General features: G+C 38.4%; 2 protein-coding genes across 2 annotated transcripts; one reads left to right on the top strand and one right to left on the bottom strand.

Annotated features, from left to right (window-relative positions):
• Positions 1-1,496: 1,496 nt before the first annotated feature.
• spty2d1 (SPT2 chromatin protein domain containing 1) lies at positions 1,497-6,893 on the bottom strand. The gene is made up of 6 exons (XM_026919997.3): positions 6,321-6,893; positions 5,325-5,439; positions 3,843-5,231; positions 2,450-2,606; positions 2,255-2,332; positions 1,497-1,976 (listed from the first exon to the last, which is right to left on the bottom strand). Exons 1-6 carry the CDS (start codon positions 6,378-6,380, stop codon positions 1,877-1,879), a joined length of 1,899 nt encoding a protein of 632 aa, XP_026775798.3. The 5' UTR covers positions 6,381-6,893; the 3' UTR covers positions 1,497-1,876.
• A 1,655-nt stretch (positions 6,894-8,548) lies between these two features.
• On the top strand, positions 8,549-17,298 carry tmem86a (transmembrane protein 86A). Its single transcript, XM_026919430.3, has 4 exons — positions 8,549-8,712; positions 12,355-12,619; positions 12,771-13,194; positions 16,107-17,298. The coding sequence occupies exons 1-4, from the start codon at positions 8,692-8,694 to the stop codon at positions 16,111-16,113; spliced, it is 717 nt and encodes a 238-aa protein (XP_026775231.1). The 5' UTR covers positions 8,549-8,691; the 3' UTR covers positions 16,114-17,298.
• The last annotated feature ends 118 nt before the right edge of the window (positions 17,299-17,416 follow it).

The following is a 17,416-nucleotide window of genomic DNA, read 5'->3' as shown; positions in this document are numbered from 1 at the left end:
TATAATAATAGATGTCATTTGTACATGGTTCTACTAAAATACAACTGCAGTTATACTGTATTTATACTTCAGTATATTGCAAACCTACAGTTTTACTGCAGTTGTACTTCTTTATACTGCAGTTATACTATAGTTGTTTTTGTAAGGGGTATCTGCACAAAAATACCACCTGGAATACCCCATGTTTTGTCTGATTCAAATTAATGTGCTGGACAAGGAGTATTCACAAACCATGCTGGTGCTGTAGGTCCTCTTTAAATCTACTTACTGACTGTAACCTATCTGCTGCTAAGAACAATTTATCAGCCCTCTCCACCCCATCTGTCAATATACACTATATGACCAAAGGTTTGTGGACACCTGACCATCACACCCATATGTGGTTCTTCCTCAAACTGTTGCAAAGAAAGTTAGAAGCACACAATTGTACAGGATGTCTTTGTGTTTTGTAGTATTACAATTTGCCTTCACTGGCGCTAAGAGGTCCAAACCTGTTCCAGCATGACAATGCCCCCATACACAAAGTGAGTTCCGTGAAGACATGGTGTGCCAAGATTGCAGTGGAACAACTTGAGTGTCCTGCACAGAGACCTGACCTCAAGCCCACTGATCACCTTTTGGGATGAACTGGAAGCCCGACTGCACCCCAGATCTCCTCACCCAACATCAGTGCCTGACCTCACTAATGCTCTTGTGGCTGAATGAACACAAATCCCCACAGCCAGGCTCCAAAATCTAGTGGAAAGCCTTTTTTTAGGTTATTATAACAGCAAAGGAGGACTAAATCTGGAATGGGATGTTCAAAGAGCACATATGGGTGTGATGGTCAGGTGTCCACAAAGGTAGATCAAATCTTTAGACATTAAGATAGTGGGCTAATCTGTCAGGCACAGTGTTCACTTTATTAGACACATCTTCCCTGATGGTCTACTGTAGAATAACAAGTGGTCAGCAGTGGTGCTATTGTAAACCCTTCCATCGATAGACAAATAGTCATTACAGACAGGCAGTCAGTAATTCAGAGTATGTACTAGCACTGACTCTTCTGTTTTTCATGTAGACATCCAAGCACTTCTTTATGTTGTTCTGGATAAGAGTGTCTGCTAAATTCAGTCAATGTAAATTTCTCTTTATCTCAACCTGGTTATATCACAAACAAGGCAGCTCAACCTTGTAACATTTACAGTTTAGTAGCCTTCTGCACTATCATCTAAATTTTAAAACTGAAAATCATACTCAAAATAAGCAACAGGCACATACTGGAACTATAGAGGTTTTTGAAAATGTCATGACAGGATGTAAAAGCTAAAAATAAAACCCTAATAAAATTCGACCTATAACAGATTTAGAGGCCAGGATGTAGATTATCATGAAATATGAAAAATGTACAGACATACTTCACGCTGTTAACACGTGGTGACATTTTGATCTGATAAACAAATACAAAAAAAGTAATGAAAATAAAAAGAAAAGAAAATCATCACAGGACAACTTGATCTGTCAAATTGCTTTACCAAGAAAAATACATTGCAAAATTTGCAGAATGTTTCATCCATCATTAAATACCGTTAATAAAATAAGACTCACAATCTTCAAATCCTGAACAAATACCAAAGCAGACGTTGATTCTGCAATTACATAATTGTAATTCCATGATCTTTACCAATATAAAAAAATGGCATTAGTGATACATTATATTACTTTCTCTAAAGCTCAGCTATTAAAGATGGGCTCTTGGTAGTGCAAAACTGATCCCCTATTTTGGTAATTTGAAATAAATAATGTAACATTAATTGCAGAATGGCACAAGGAACTGTCGAGCCTGCTCTACACAACTGACTTTACTCCACGCAAGTCAATCAAACAAACTTGAACATCAAGTCTTTTTGCGTTTTGTTTTCATCACTTGCTTTCTTTTCATCTCCTCCTCCTCCATACGCATGTCTTCTTCATCTTCTTTAATACCCAAGCGCAAACTGAAGCAAAGACAAAAAGATGCATTAAGGTACATACTAGTTTCATCCAGATGCGCAAAGGGTTCATTCAGTTTATTTGTCCCTCAATAATTCATAATATTTTTCTCCTCTTCCGGTCTTTGCATTTCATTTCTTCCAATTCTCGGCGCTCTTCCTCCTGATCCTCGAGCACAGCCAGTCGTAGACTCACATTATGAAGCATGATTGTGGAAATAAATATACCTTGGCTTTACACTAACTTTAAGAGGATGGAAATGAATGTCGCCTTGTTTATTTACCTTCGCGCCTCCTCCTTCTGTTGTTCTCTCCAACTGCTCTCCATAAACTTCAATGCATAGTCACTCTCATCTTTGTATCTAATAACACAAGGACATTGATGATTCATTATTCATACAAGACATTACGCATTCGTAGTGCAATGTGAATAGCAGTAAACCCAATGCTACAACCTGAACTTCGACATAACAACTTACTTGTTCCGATCATAGCCGAAGATTTCTCGGATATGTTTTGAAATTTCATCCTGGTCTCCTCCTTCATCATCAATGAAGTCATCCATCTCAGAGTCATACTCCTCTTCATCCTCATATTTGCGTTTGTAGCTAGATGTTATTGGTGGTAGCATCGGTCCTTCAGAAAAAAAAGAAGAGGAAATCATCTTTTAAATTTCATAAAAACAGTGATGACTTTCCATATGCTGCCAAAAATGCAGACTTCCTTTTCCTGAGAAATCATTGGACCTGTCCTGGAAAACAAACACGCTAGCAAAACCTTAAAACAGCAGCACCTAAAAAATATAAGCCTAATACATTTTTATTCAAATATTACTAAAAAGGACAAGAGGAATACTCTTATCATCTGACCAGCTACCCGTTACTCAGAGTAATAAAGTTAAGAACCTGCATGTAATCCTAGATGCTGGTTTATCACTTGACTCCCATGTAACCAACATCTGTATAACTGCTTATCGCAATGTATTATCACAATGCAGCCAAAATAGAAAGTGTGCTAACCCTACATGCCGCTCGTAACCTGTAGACTGGACTATTGTAACATGTTGCTTCTAGCTGCACTGCTGTTTTTTTTAAAGCACAGAGCTCATTACAGGAAAAAGAAAGAGAAGAAAAAGAAAGACAAGAGCTCATGTCCCTAATCTTATTCAAGCTACACTGGCTGCCTCTTTGAAGTTTCATGTTAAGCCCTGCTCATGACGGTTAAAGCTAGGAATGGTTTAGCTCCGGGATATCTCGCTGAAACAGAATGGCCAATCCCAAGCACTTTGCTCAGCTGAACCACACCTACTGTTAACCCTGAGAATCAGGTGCAGCTCAGCCGATCAAAGATGTCTATCTTATCCGCTAATTGTCTTCCAGAGAATATTAGGAATGGCAGCTCAATATCAACTTTTAAACATAGCTCTAATCATCGTTTGTAATTGTACACTGGTTCTTTAATGTGCTTTACCATAAATACCTTGTGTTGATCTATTAATCTGTATGCAATTTGAAAATCAATAGTGCTATATAATTTTTTTAGTAGTAGTAGTAGTAATAATAATACAACACTGAGAAACTACCATCAAACAATATGATGTCATGTACCCTGTGGTGTATGACTAAAAGCACATGTAGCCTGTTACAGTGACAGTTTTGTATTTCAGAAGTATGGGAGTGAGAAATAAAGTGGCATGTTTCACAGGTGGCTGCTACTCTCCAGGAAACCACCAAGCACTTTGAGCTGCAAGATTGCTGCTGCAAGTTTGCTGCTAATGGCAATTAGTAGCATTTCTTCTGCACAAATTGCCCTGAAAATAACAATGCAAACATTCCCAAATAAGAAAGCCTGTATTAACAAATCTCTTCTTACCTGGCGGACTAACCAAAATTCTATGACCTGTTGGTCCTATGATTGTTTTGGGCCCCTGAGGAACTGGAGGCCTGGCAGCCATTCCTTGTTTAGGTGCAAAGTTCTTCGATGAAATGGTCTCTGACACAACAGTACACGGGGGTCGTCCAGGACCTGGTCCCATAGTGTTTAATGGTCTGCTAGGTTTGCCTTGTCCATTTACAGGGGGTTTTGCCCCTCCAGGAACGGGACGGCCCTGCATGCTGCCTCTGGGTCTTGGCTGCTGAGATTCTGCTTGTTTTGCAGAGCCAGCAGGTGCAGATCTCATAGGTCCGTTGACACCTGGTCGGGGAGGAGGATTGCCTCCAGATCGTGGCACCTCTCCCTTTCCCGGCTTTTGAGGAGGTCCTCTCTTGTTCATGTTACCCTGACTAGGTCTGGTTTGCCCAGATCCCTTAATCCCTTGCCCATGACCCGATGGTCTAGACGAGTTTGAAGCAGCATCAGCTCGGCTCCCAGAACTATTCGTTTTCACTTGAGGTAGTCCTGGATAGCCTTTCTTAGAGTTAAGGTCACTTGAGGTGGTTGGCTTTTCGCCAGACTGGGGCCTGGGCCCTGTTTGCTTGACTGAAGCTGAAGTTCCCTTCATGGCAGCTTTACCACTTAAGGCACCTGAGGAACTAGAGCTAGGTTTGGATCCATGAGATGATTTTGCAGAACTGTGCGGTCGCTCAGTCTGTGTGTGCGGCTTTGGCATTTTGCTAATTCCACTGGATGATCTCTCACCTGATGACCTGTGCGATAGTCCTTCCCTGTCAACCATATTTTTCTTGTGAGAATTCATGCTGGATTTGCTATCTTTGTGCCCTGAACTTTTATCTGGTTTAATGTCTCTCCCTTTATCTTGTTTCTTAGCTTTGCGCTCAAGTTCTAACTCTCTAATTTCCTCTGCTGTGCGAAGCCTCTCTTCAGTTTTCTTTGTTGGTTTCAACTCGACAGGTTCAAACTGTTTTTTCTCAGCGAGCTTTAAGAGGTCTGCAAAATTCATAAGTGATGGAGCAGCCTTTGGTGGAGCGCTAGTTTTTTTCTGTGTGTTGCTCATTTTGGTTGAACCATTACTGCGTTCTTGAGGCCTTACTGCAGGCGTGGGCTCTGGTTCAGACTCAGAGTCAGTGTCTGCATATTCATAATTGTCCTCATCGTAATAATCATCATCATCATCATCCCCTGGTTGTCTCTCAAACTTTGCAGCCTTACTCTGCCTTTTCTTGGGCTGATCTACAATGGGTATGCCATTGTAGCCATGGAAGTTGTCCTTGGTGCGAGATGCCATGGCACGTGCCTTTCGGTCGGATTTCAATTCCACTCTCTTAGCCAGGAGATCTTCCTTCTGCTTTTTTTTCTCCAAATCTAAACACACATCACATAAGGCATCAAAGGACTATATGTAAAATAAAACTAGAATCATGGAAATGTAAAATCAAATCAATTGTATGAGCTTACCTTTCTTTTTCTGTTCCATCTCCTGCTTCTTCAAGTATGCTTGCACCGCAGATGAATTGACACCTTTCACTTTTGGGTCTTTCTTCGGAGGGCCAGGTTTCAAGCTGTACCTCTTCTGCAAATTAAGCAGGGACAGATGTTGTTAAACATACAAAGAAGACTGTCAAGCGAACAGGAACCAACCAGCTACACTTTACCTATAACTAACTGAGTCATAAACAATGGTATTTATTAAAACATTTAGTTTAAATAAAAGACTATTCCCTTGAATCCTCTAAATCTGAATAGACCTGACTGTTTATTTGAACAGAATGAGGTCAATCCAAGCATTAATGGCAATAAAAAGGGTACAAATAATGACACTGAACAGAACTACTATTTTAATAAAAATGTGATGTTTCAGATCTACATTTAATACATGGTAACTGTTTTGGGTCTTGTGTGGGGAAATAATCTCTAAGCTCTAATGGCTTCAATATATGAATATGGTGTACATTTGATTAGGGGGCAGTCGTGGCCTAATAGATAGAGAGTCGGACTTGCAACCCGAAGGTGAACCTGAAGGTCGTGGGTTCGAGTCTCAGGTCCAGCAGGGATTGTAGGTGGGGGGAGTGAATGTCACTTCACTATACTATTAAATCTGTGCAGGGTTCATACACCAGATGGAGTCTGTGGCTGTATAAAGTTTGTGCACCCCCTAATGGCTTCAATAAAGAATTATGGTGTTTAAAGATCATATAAACAGCTGGATAATGTTAAAAAAAATTCTGTCTGTTCTGTAACCATAAGGGGGTTCTTGATTTTCTTCTCTACACTGAACAGGATCCATTAGTGTAAAAGGTTTAACAACTGATCTGTATAATCAGGTATAACATTACTGCTAGTGTAGAGTGAGACAGTTATAAAATGATGCCACACCAGTGCCTGGGGGTATTTTAGCAGCAGTTGTAGTTAGCTAACAGAACAGGTTTTGCCATGTTCGTGACAGTAACTCACCGGTAAGCTGCTCAGGCCTTGCTTTTGGGAGGCGATGGACAGCACGCTGTGGAAATCCATGCTGCCAAATGTCGAGTTTGCTACCAACTGATTGTAAATCGCGATTTAACAGCTGCTAGCTACCCAATACACAGCTGGTTACCACTAATTAGCTGCTTTAGGTTTATATCCAGATACGTTCATCTTCCTAAACCGAGCTGACACGACAGCATTTTTTTTTTTTTACTTTAACTGTTTCAGTGAGCCACACAAAGCTGTCGTGTCACAATTATAGCTACTCGACCTGCTAGCTACAATTAGCTACCTACCCAAGTAACGAGCTAGCTAGCTACGTGAACTGAGCTCCAAATTACTACAAAAAACTGTCAGTTCTGTAAAGAAGCGGTCTCTCAACGTTCGTATATAAAATTATAGCCTCAATTTCCAAATTCCTCCGAAAACAGGTAAACGAAAGACAGCAAATATGATCTATTGATAAGACTACATCGCCTCTGACGCTAAAGTAGTGGCTACGTCACCTAAGCAGGAGATACGTCATATCCGGTCTTGGTCGCTCTCGGGGGAAAAACTGCTGATGTTTCAGATCCTCTATTAGCTGGAAAAACCGCTCGGTGTTGCCAGGTCCAGCTTTTACCCTGTTTTATTTTCATTTTTTTAAGGCTTTTGGGTTTTGTACACATTAATTTAAATGAAACCTAACAAATTATGCGCTTCATACTTGTGCCTCTTGATCAGTTGATACTATTCTCAACATTACTTTGGATAAACAATCCAGCAAAACATCAAGACATTGTTTAATACACAATATTTATCACTGTATTTATTGTTGCTGAGGTTTTGAAGCCACATTATTCACAATTCAAATCTTTTTATTCAGTATTTACAAAACAATAAGTTCATGGCGAATGGATTTGAATGATTGTTAAAAAAAAAAAAAAAAAAAAAGATAACAGTAACAATACAGTAAAAAATGACAAACAGTAAACAATGACATATGGCACTGTCCATGACATAAAGTACTAATATATGTATAATACATAATACATTGTCAACTGGTCTGCTCATTGTTTTTACTATTTTTACTAGCCTAGCTTATTCAATCCTTGTTCTGTTAGCGTCCAAATTTACTCAAAGTGGAACCATGCTAAAATCGCTTCTCTCTCTCTCTCTCTCTCTCTCTCTCTCTCGAACATGAAAAAGAGACAAATTTACATTTGATGCATCTTCCATAACCCCCTCCCACTTCCCAATTCCACCTATATATATGTGTGTGTGTGTGTATATATATATATATATATATATATATATACACACACACATATATATATATATATATATATATATATATATATATATATATATATACACACATATATACACACATATATACATATATATATATATATTAGGTTTGTGTCTAATAAATATCTGATTACACATAAATACACACATCTGTCAGACAGTTGACCCCATGCAAGAGAAGTGGTCCTGTGTGTGTAGTGTTCCCTAAACACATAGGTGTATTCAAGATCGGTTATTTCTAATATTATTTTCCGTCTCAGCTGTCAGTCATGAACAACAGCGAACAGAACACAATGTTTTTACAACTTCTTCGTTATAATGTATTGTGTGACAATACTGTAAAGTATTTTAAAATATATTTTTCTCTGTCATGATGTCGGACCTCAACAGCTTTGATGATGGTTTCATCCATCATCCGTGTGTTGTTGTTGTCTTTCTGTGACGCATACCTGGCAACCCTGGCTAGAATATCATTTTTAACATTTGCGCAACTGCTGACAAACGCAAAAACAGCGCATTAGATAAATCTTATACAAATCTTATATTAATCTTATACAACCTTCAAAATACATATAAATCCTCATCAGGCAGCATTTAAAGAGACACATGGCATATAATGTGAAAAACAAAAGCTCATCAGTATAGGCTGAATTCTAGTGGGATTTAGTCCGTTTTTAGCCGTCTTTATGACAGCTTTTATTTGAAAAATAAATAGATAAATAATTAAATGATAAAAATCAAGCGATAAATAAGCGCATGGAGGAAGCGGTTGTAAATAAGCCAGAGAAATCCCTCCCACAAGTGGGCGGACACTTTCACTGACATTCTCACATTTTGATTGGACAGATATTTTGACTCCGACCAATCCGCGCTTTCCTCTTCTATCCCCACCCACAGTTACAGCTGATTTCTCTCCTCCCCCGATGCTGAACTGTCCCAAACAAGAGACAAAAACAATTTTCTACACAAAGGAACATAAATACACTTGTCGTCGCGTTTCACCTCAGTTCAGTGTTGTTTCTGTCTTGACATCATCCGTTCAGCTCACGGATATCATCCTAACATAAACATGGTTTCACCTGTTACTGTGGTAAGTGGATAAATATTTGTATGTTTAACAATAGCTAGATATTATTTCCTGCAGGATGCACACATCAAATGCACATGTTCATTTCTACTGATGGGTCACATTGTGTGATGTGGATCCTTCTTCCCAAGCGCATCCCTATTCTTATTTCCCATCTGCTCTCTTTTCCTCCACATCTGTGGCTGGTGACTGCAGAATGATGCATAATGAGAAATAACCCAGTTATTGTCTTATCTGAGATCATTCACCAGTTTGCTAAATATATTCTCTTTAATGCGATGATTGTTGAATAGTACATCCGGAAAACAATAAGCACGTGACCATAGCGTGTCAGTGTTTATTATTTACCCTTGCGTCTGAGTGATAAATCTGCTTTTTACCTTTTAGCTTATAGCCTAGTACACATTTCTACAGCAGAAGCCTGTAACTATAAGGCTAGAGTCGACTTCGGATCTAAGCCAGTGTCCGTTAAGTGACACTGTTGTTCTTAGCTATTCTGTGTCATGAAGAATATTCTCACGCTGTCCTTATTGTGGCTGCGCTTTCAAAGGGCTTATGCTGAAAGGAAGTAGTCATGTGACAACGCTTTCGCCTGTGCTTTTCCTCTCTGCTTCTGCGCATGCGCGCAGGAAACAAACTGTACTTAGGCTCTGTGATTATCTATATCTACTTCATATATACAAATATAGATATAGATCTGAAGAATGTGTAGATATAGATCTGAAGAATATATAGATATTGATCTGAAGAACATGTAAATATTGATCTGAAGAATGTGTAGATATTGATCTGAAGAATATATAGATATAGATCTGAAGAATATGTAAATATTGATCTGAGGAATATGTAGATATACTGTAAATCTGAAGAATGTGTAGATATAGATCTGAAGAATGTGTAGATATTGATCTGAAGAATATACAGATATTGATCTGAAGAATATGTAGATATAGATCTGAAGAATATGTAGATATAGATCTGAAGAATATATAGATATAGATCTGAAGAATATGTAGATATAGATCTGAAGAATATATAGATATACTGTAAATCTGAAGAATATGTAGATATAGATCTGAAGAATATGTAGATATACATCTGAAGAATATATAGATATAGATCTGAAGAATATGTAAATATTGATCTGAGGAATATGTAGATATACTGTAAATCTGAAGAATATGTAGATATAGATCTGAAGAATGTGTAGATATTGATCTGAGGAATATGTAGATATACTGTAAATCTGAAGAATATGTAGATATAGATCTGAAGAATATGTAGATATACATCTGAAGAATATATAGATATAGATTTGAAGAATATTTAGATCTGAAGAATATATAGATATTGATCTGAAGAATGTGTAGATATAGATCTGAAGAATATAGATATACTGTAAATCTGAAGAACATACAGATGTAGATCTCAAGAATATATAGATGTAGATCTGAGGAATATATAGATATAGATCTGAAGAAGATTCCACTGCGTAACTGCAGTATACTAATTTTTGCAGATGTAGTAAAAGTACAGAAGGTTTCCAGAGAAACAGTATGTTTGAGTCAAAAGCTTTGCTTCAGCAGTGCCGGTTTCACATCCTACAGCGTCAAAAGCTGCTTGCACAGCTGATGAAGGACTTTTGTCTGAAATACACTGTTTCTCTGGAAACCTTGTGTACTATGCTTTTTTTTTTTTTTATACATCCCCTATATATGGCATTGAAATAAGACCATTACCAACTGTGAATGCCTTATGGCATGTAGTTCAGAGTTCCCACTTCAATTCCCTAAATTAAGGACATTTTACTGTTCTTGCTCTACCAGTACTGCTTCATTATCAAGCCCTTTCTGAGGTTAAAATTTGTATGTTATTGCAGGAGAGCTACTAAAATGTGTCCCTTTAGTTAAGTGCTTGATAACTTTCACCCACGTGTTTTGGCTTTCAGACAGCATTTTGTCATTTGGCTTTAGGACCACATGATGAGTCACCTTGATTCTTCAAGCCTACTTCTGACTGAATATCGAACAATTAATCTAAGTGATGTTTCATACTCTGAATCCAGAAGTCCTTGCTTAGAACAAAGTGTTATAAAAGAAAACACTGGATATAGCAAAACTTCATAATATTTGGGAGAGATGCTGAATTGCTGTGTCTTGTTTCAGGCAGTTTCAGCCTCCTCTGACCTTTCCCAGGCTGCAGGGGTACAATCTGATTAAAATATATACTTGCTAACAATAGCCTTTTTTTCCAGTGGAACAACGTAACTTCAGTTCCCATTTCCTCTAGTAGGCTAAAGAGCCAAGCGGCCAAATTCTTAAACAGATCCCAGTGCGCAAATCCTGATGCACTCGAGACAAGTCACCATCACTCTTGATCACACAATGAGCGGATGCAACATTTGAAGGCTGCAAAATGTGTATAATATATATACATATATGCATGACAACAAAATGTACAAAGTCAAAATGAGACTGGACAGAAATGTGATCTCTCTCCTTGGAAATTTCTGCTTAATCCACTGATCCAGCATTAATCTTTCATGCTGTTTGATATGGATTATGTGTGAAATACCAGGGTGCATTCATTATTCTTCACTTTCAATTTTACCCACACACAAAGTAGTGTTAGCAGCACTGTATTCATATTCACACACATAAATATACAGATTTGCAGAATATTCTGATATGATGCAAACATCAGGATTTCAGATGGGATACAGATGAGCAGCAAAGATAGAACTGCAGACTCCTGCCAAGCCGGAATATTTACATTTATTCCGTAGGGGAGCTGAAGTAACTTTCCATTGCGTCATTTCCAGGGTGTATGTGTATGGATATTATGTGACCTTTTTTTTTCAGCAGATATTTATGGCTGTTTTAATTATTTAAACCAATTAAGGCACCAGAAGTGTATCAGTTATCCTGTATCAGTTATCATCACACTTAGCACTCTCCAGTACTTATCTGCCTTTGCTATACAGAGAAAACAAAAATAAAAACAGTGTACGATCGCCTCTTATCTATTATCTATCAGTAACCTAACAACGGCATTTGCATTTTGTAAGACTGTAATAAGTATCAATCAGTTTTTAGTAGTAGGCATATCACAGCAAGTCAAGGCTGTGGAATGAGCTTGCATTGGGATTTGGCCTCAGGGATTGCCCTTCCCTGCCTCTTTAGCTCATATGCTTGTTTCTTGGGTTTTTGGGCACAAGGTGAAATTTTTTTTTTTTTTGGACACACCACCTCCTCTATCTGTTCCCTGCCAAAGCGATCTAGAACACTGTGGACTTGATACTCAGCTCCCTCCTGCTGGAAAAACAATAACCTTTGGTTTAATTTTTTTCCATGGGTCTCATAATCACTAGATGTTTGGTTCAAGCAATCATGAAGACCTTTTTTTATTGAACTAAGTAGATTGTACTTTATTATTCTTAATTCTATCACTAAAACAGTTCTCCCTGACAAGATTCAAAATTGTTTTGTGTTTATGAGCATGAAAAACCTGAAACTGAAACTGTAGTTATAATGTAGTATAATGTTTCTCAAATAGAAATAATTGAACTATCTTTTGAAATATATTTATATATTTCCATACACATATTTTGTGTCTTTCCTTAAAAGGTTCTGTTGTGTTGTGCAGGTGAAAAGCGAAGGCCCAAAGCTGGTGCCATTCTTCAAGGCCACCTGCGTCTATTTTGTGCTGTGGCTGCCCACCTCCAGCCCATCTTGGTTCAGTGCCCTTATTAAATGTTTGCCCATTTTCTGTCTCTGGGTTTTCCTGCTTGCCCATGGCATCAGCTTTTTAGGAGCCCACTCAAGTGCTAGAAAGATCCTCGCAGGACTCATCTTCTCAGCTTTAGGAGACGCCTTTCTGATCTGGCAGGAGCAGGGCTACTTCAGTCATGGTGAATTCAGCTTCGCATTTGTTCTCTTTAGTATAAAGTTAAGACAAAGCAGAAACCTGAATTAAATTGATTACTAATTATCACATGCATTATATTTAAAATGGAAATTTTTTTTTCAATATGTGACACCTTCATAAATTGTTTGTAACAGGGCTGCTGATGTTTGCCATCACGCACGTCTTGTACTCATCTGCTTTTGGGATGAAACCAATAAACCTACGAGCAGGCCTGGTCATCGCCACTATCTCAGGTCTTTGCTACACCTTGCTCTACCCTTATCTGTCTGGCACCTTCACCTACCTGGTGGCCGTCTACATCGCTCTGATAGGCTTCATGGGCTGGAGGGCCATCGCCGGTGTGCAGCTGGCCAACGACCTGTGGACATGGACCAAGCTGTCGGCCTGCTTGGGAGCTGTTCTCTTCATGGTGTCAGACCTCACCATTGCCGTCAACAAATTCTGCTTCCCTGTGCCGCACTCGCGTGCCATCATCATGGCTACATACTATGCAGCACAGATGCTGATCGCCCTTTCAGCCGTAGAGTGCCAGGATGCTGACGTGGCCAGGAAGAGAGTGTAAGGAGCTAAAAACCTGCAGAGGGCGGCAGCTTCACTCTTTCGGGTCCATTCCCCCTAAACCATTCATCTTAAACATCCCCGGCATGATTCTGTCCATTTTATGTGTCTATAGGGGTTTGACCACTGCTTGAGAGTTTATGGGGTCTGGTCTGTGTTAGGATTTATGCTGGATTTGTGGTGGTGTCCAAACCTGATCTGGAGTCCATTTTCTTCACTTCAATATTATAGCCCCGTGTTAGAATCTCAGTCATGCGCAAACTAAAATTGAGAAGGAAAGAATTAATCTGATTAAGGCAGTAATCTCTTAGTTGTCTGTATAGGAGTTGGCAACACTGCTATGTTTTAAAATAGCATTTTGCTTTAATTTTTGCTCAACAGCCACACTGCCTGCTTTATGTTTCTCCTTAACCCCTCATTTAAAGTCTTATCTGGTCTGAAGAAATGGGAGTTGTGCCTGTTATGTAGCCGTCATGATTACTGTTAGCTACATGCTGGTGTAAAAAGAATTGCATGGCCAGCGTACAGTATACGTACTCTGTACTTGGAACCATTTATTTTAGGATTCCGTACATCATCTTTTTTTAAATATATTTCACATTTATAGAATGCCGGATCCCATGTCCCTGTCAGTATTCTGCAGTTTTGTTTGACTTAACTTTGTCCTTGGGACATTTCAGAGTATTTGCTCTGCTCCTGTTTTTTTTTTTTTTGGTACCTGAGCTCTTGTAATCACTCACACATAAGCTCGCCACCTTTCCAACTACCAGCACTCATCCCCCTCACCCCCGCTCCCAGTCTCGTACACAGTCCAGGACATGTCCAGGTTCTCATGTCGTTGTTGTGGTTAATCTTCAGCGATATCCCTCTCGTGTTGTTTGTATGAGAAAGTGCTGATAATATTCATACTTCTGTACTAGCTTAAGCGTAATGCAACAGAGGCTCAGTAGTGTGAAACAAAAAACCAGATCAATGCCCCTATAAAAAGAAAAGTCCACTTTAGAAGACATACACAGAAATGCCTCATGTCTTTTTAAGATGCCTTGATAGTCAATCATCAGCATTATTTAACTGCTGTACTTCTACATATGTGTAAATAGTGATGTTCCGATCCAGGTGTGACTTTTTACAGATGCTATGAGACATTAAAGATTTATTTGTAGGAACTAAACTACACATATATTTTGTTTTACTGACAGGTCTCAGCCTATTCAGGTGGTAACCGAGAGTCCGCTCAATATTGGTTGCACTGCACTGAGACAAAATTTAGACAGACCTGGTAATTCATTGCTCTGTGTCTGCTATATGCTTCCCAAAGTCTGTTTTTTGTCAAACTTGTGGCATCTCTGTGTTTGAGAGGAAGTAGAATCGAGGCTACAATGGTACTATCAAACTATCAGACTGATCAAACCACCCACATCCGTATTTTATTTATTTATTTATTTGTTGGGGGATTTTTTTAATACTCTGATTTCACTCTGTATACTTGCCCACAAGTCCACTTATCTGCTTTAATGTCCACTCTGGTGGCAGATGTGTGTGAAACTTAACCCAAGATATATACGAACCACTAAGCTGCTGAGTTCCTCAACATGCTTGAAGGAGGACTTTAATCAATGTGATTGCATAAAACAGTCCATCAAAGCCTGTCCCTACCTGTCTCTTTGATATACAGTGGACTATACAGCTCATTAAGCGTCGTCGTTCAGTCTACCAGATGCCTTGTGATGTTGGAGGTTTTTCCATTGAATAATCTATAAAAGGGATCAGCATCTTTTCTCCTATTGCTGCTAAACAAGAGGGAACAAACTTGCAAATACTGTTGGGTGCTTTATGTGTTCAGCTGTTGTACCTGGGCTAGATACGTAAACAATCCAGCGCACAAAGCCCTGCTGCCATTAAGGTAAAGCAGCAGACAGATCCCTGCATGCCACCCAAACCTGAGTGGAACGTGTTTTTATCCCCTATTCCTCATCACACACACCTACTTACATTGCATGTTCATATTTGAATGTTAAATATTTATCTTGTTTTTCTATTTATTTATTATATATATATATCTCTACATTAAACAATGCAATACAAAGAATACAGTAATTTGTAGAATACCTTTTATTTCCAAATTAATTTAGTTAATTTTGCCTGCAATTTTTTCCCTTCTTCACCTGCATTCAGGTTTAATGGAAAAATTAAGATAGGGATTTGAAACTCTACAGAGAGTATCGTGCTTTAGGATGTGCACCCACACACACACAGGCACACACGTATACTTCTGCACAATTGCGACATGCTGGGCTCTGTAGTTCAGAGCTGTGTGCAGTTTCACAGGCTTCATCTTCCCTATCGACAGTCATGCAATCAGCAAAACATTCGCTTAGTCAGTGTAAAACATGCCAGTCGCTGCATTGTCATCAAAAAAAAAGTCTCTTTGCAGCTATCATGTGTTGTCCTGTTTTCCAAGTTCAGTGTTTAGTCATCATCTGAGCAAGAGACAAAGGATTGATGACTCTTGATCAGTATGTGGCATTCCTAGAAAAAGGAGCTTCATCAACACTCTAAAGCATTCTTTGTTTTGTTCCTTTAGGTTATATGTTCAGCCTGACAACAAAGGGTTTGCGTTTCCAAAAAAATTCTAGTAAAACCACTTTAGAAAGCTAGAACTTGAGGAACGCTTTTTCTTCTAAGAGTGTGTTGAATTAATTTGAATTAATTATTCCAGTAAGGTTTAAATGAGTTTTTAAAGACAAATCTATAGATGCTCAGATGATGTCAGGTAAAATTTGAGTGTTGAACACAGGCTCTGTGATGTGATTATGTGTTGTTGTATGTGAACAATTCAAAAGAACTTCAGTGTGGAACTTACTGTACTAAATGCAACAGATCTAAGTTCCCTGCCTCTTTTCTGCTTTCAGAAAGTAATGAACGCTCCCCTGCATGTGTGTCCCCCGAGAACTGATCAGGTTCACAGGTTCAGACAAGCATCGCACCCTCATAGAGCCTAGCCTTTGTTTAGAGCCTGTCCTGTAGAGGGGAACAGGTGCAGTCAAAGACTGCTGCATGGAAACCCAATCCATAGAGAGGGGCTTTTTGAGTGAGGAAATGCAGGACAACACAGGGGGAAGATTCCCTTTCCGTCTGGCCTTGAGCTCACAGAAGGCCCCATTCGACCCCTGCTACGACTGATCACGTTACACTCCCTGTCAACACTTCTACTGTTACTGCTTTTGTGTATGGAGACAAAGGGGTGTAGAAGAACACAGTATGAATGAAGTGTTGATGACCGTGTCTGTGTATACCTGCTCTCTTTACTATACTGATAAAGCTATTGGTAAAGAAACAAAACTTGACTAGCATGCGGATTTCATATGTTTTTTGCTTTTATCAACTGCTTTGTATAATATGGTCCCTTTTGATACTCTCTGGATGGTTAATAATAACACAGTTAGGGTTTTTTTGAGTCTGTAGTTATTAAAATACATTTTGATAAGCACTCAGAGATCTTAAAGTGTCCATAAAGGGGAAGCTGCTTCGAGTGTTATCCTTTAATCAAGCTTCTAGATCTACTGTATTTTAAAAATGAACAGATCTTAGCAATATCACTCTTGGTACATACCAGAAATCTACTGGGAACAAACGTAAAGATTCTGAGCCTAAACATCTGTGTATATTTCATTCGTTTTTACATCAAGTCTGATTTTATTGAGTTTTCTGTATTACTATACCTGTTGGCTGCCATCATCCTCAGACAAAATCTCAGAATTTATTCATTCACCGTACTACTTATGTAAATTGTATATGTTTGCATAAATATGTACGCTGCCTTGCAGTATGGGGAAATGTGATAATGACTTTGGGAGTCGTACCAGAATATAACGTTTTCTGCTTGACATTTTGATTGTTTTGACTGCTGTGGTCATCAGTTCATATAGACATATTAGGAAAACTTAAATAAAATATTTCAGTCAACATGACATTTCAACTACAAAAAAATGGATAATATGCCATGTAACTGGTCATGACTGTAAATATGGACTTTAAAGAATACATTTAAAGATTATTTTTAAGTATACAATCTTTAAGGGAAATTATGTATAATATATATATATATATATATATATATATATATATATATATATATATATATACATATATATATATATATATATATATATATATATATATATATAAAACAATAATCTGGTCAATTATAAAGCAGGGACTG

This window comes from Pangasianodon hypophthalmus, chromosome 9, assembly GCF_027358585.1.
Source record: "Pangasianodon hypophthalmus isolate fPanHyp1 chromosome 9, fPanHyp1.pri, whole genome shotgun sequence".
NCBI classification, from domain to species: Eukaryota; Metazoa; Chordata; class Actinopteri; order Siluriformes; family Pangasiidae; genus Pangasianodon; species Pangasianodon hypophthalmus.
Note: the sequence above shows the minus strand (reverse complement) of the source record. Positions and strands in the feature narration are given on the sequence as shown.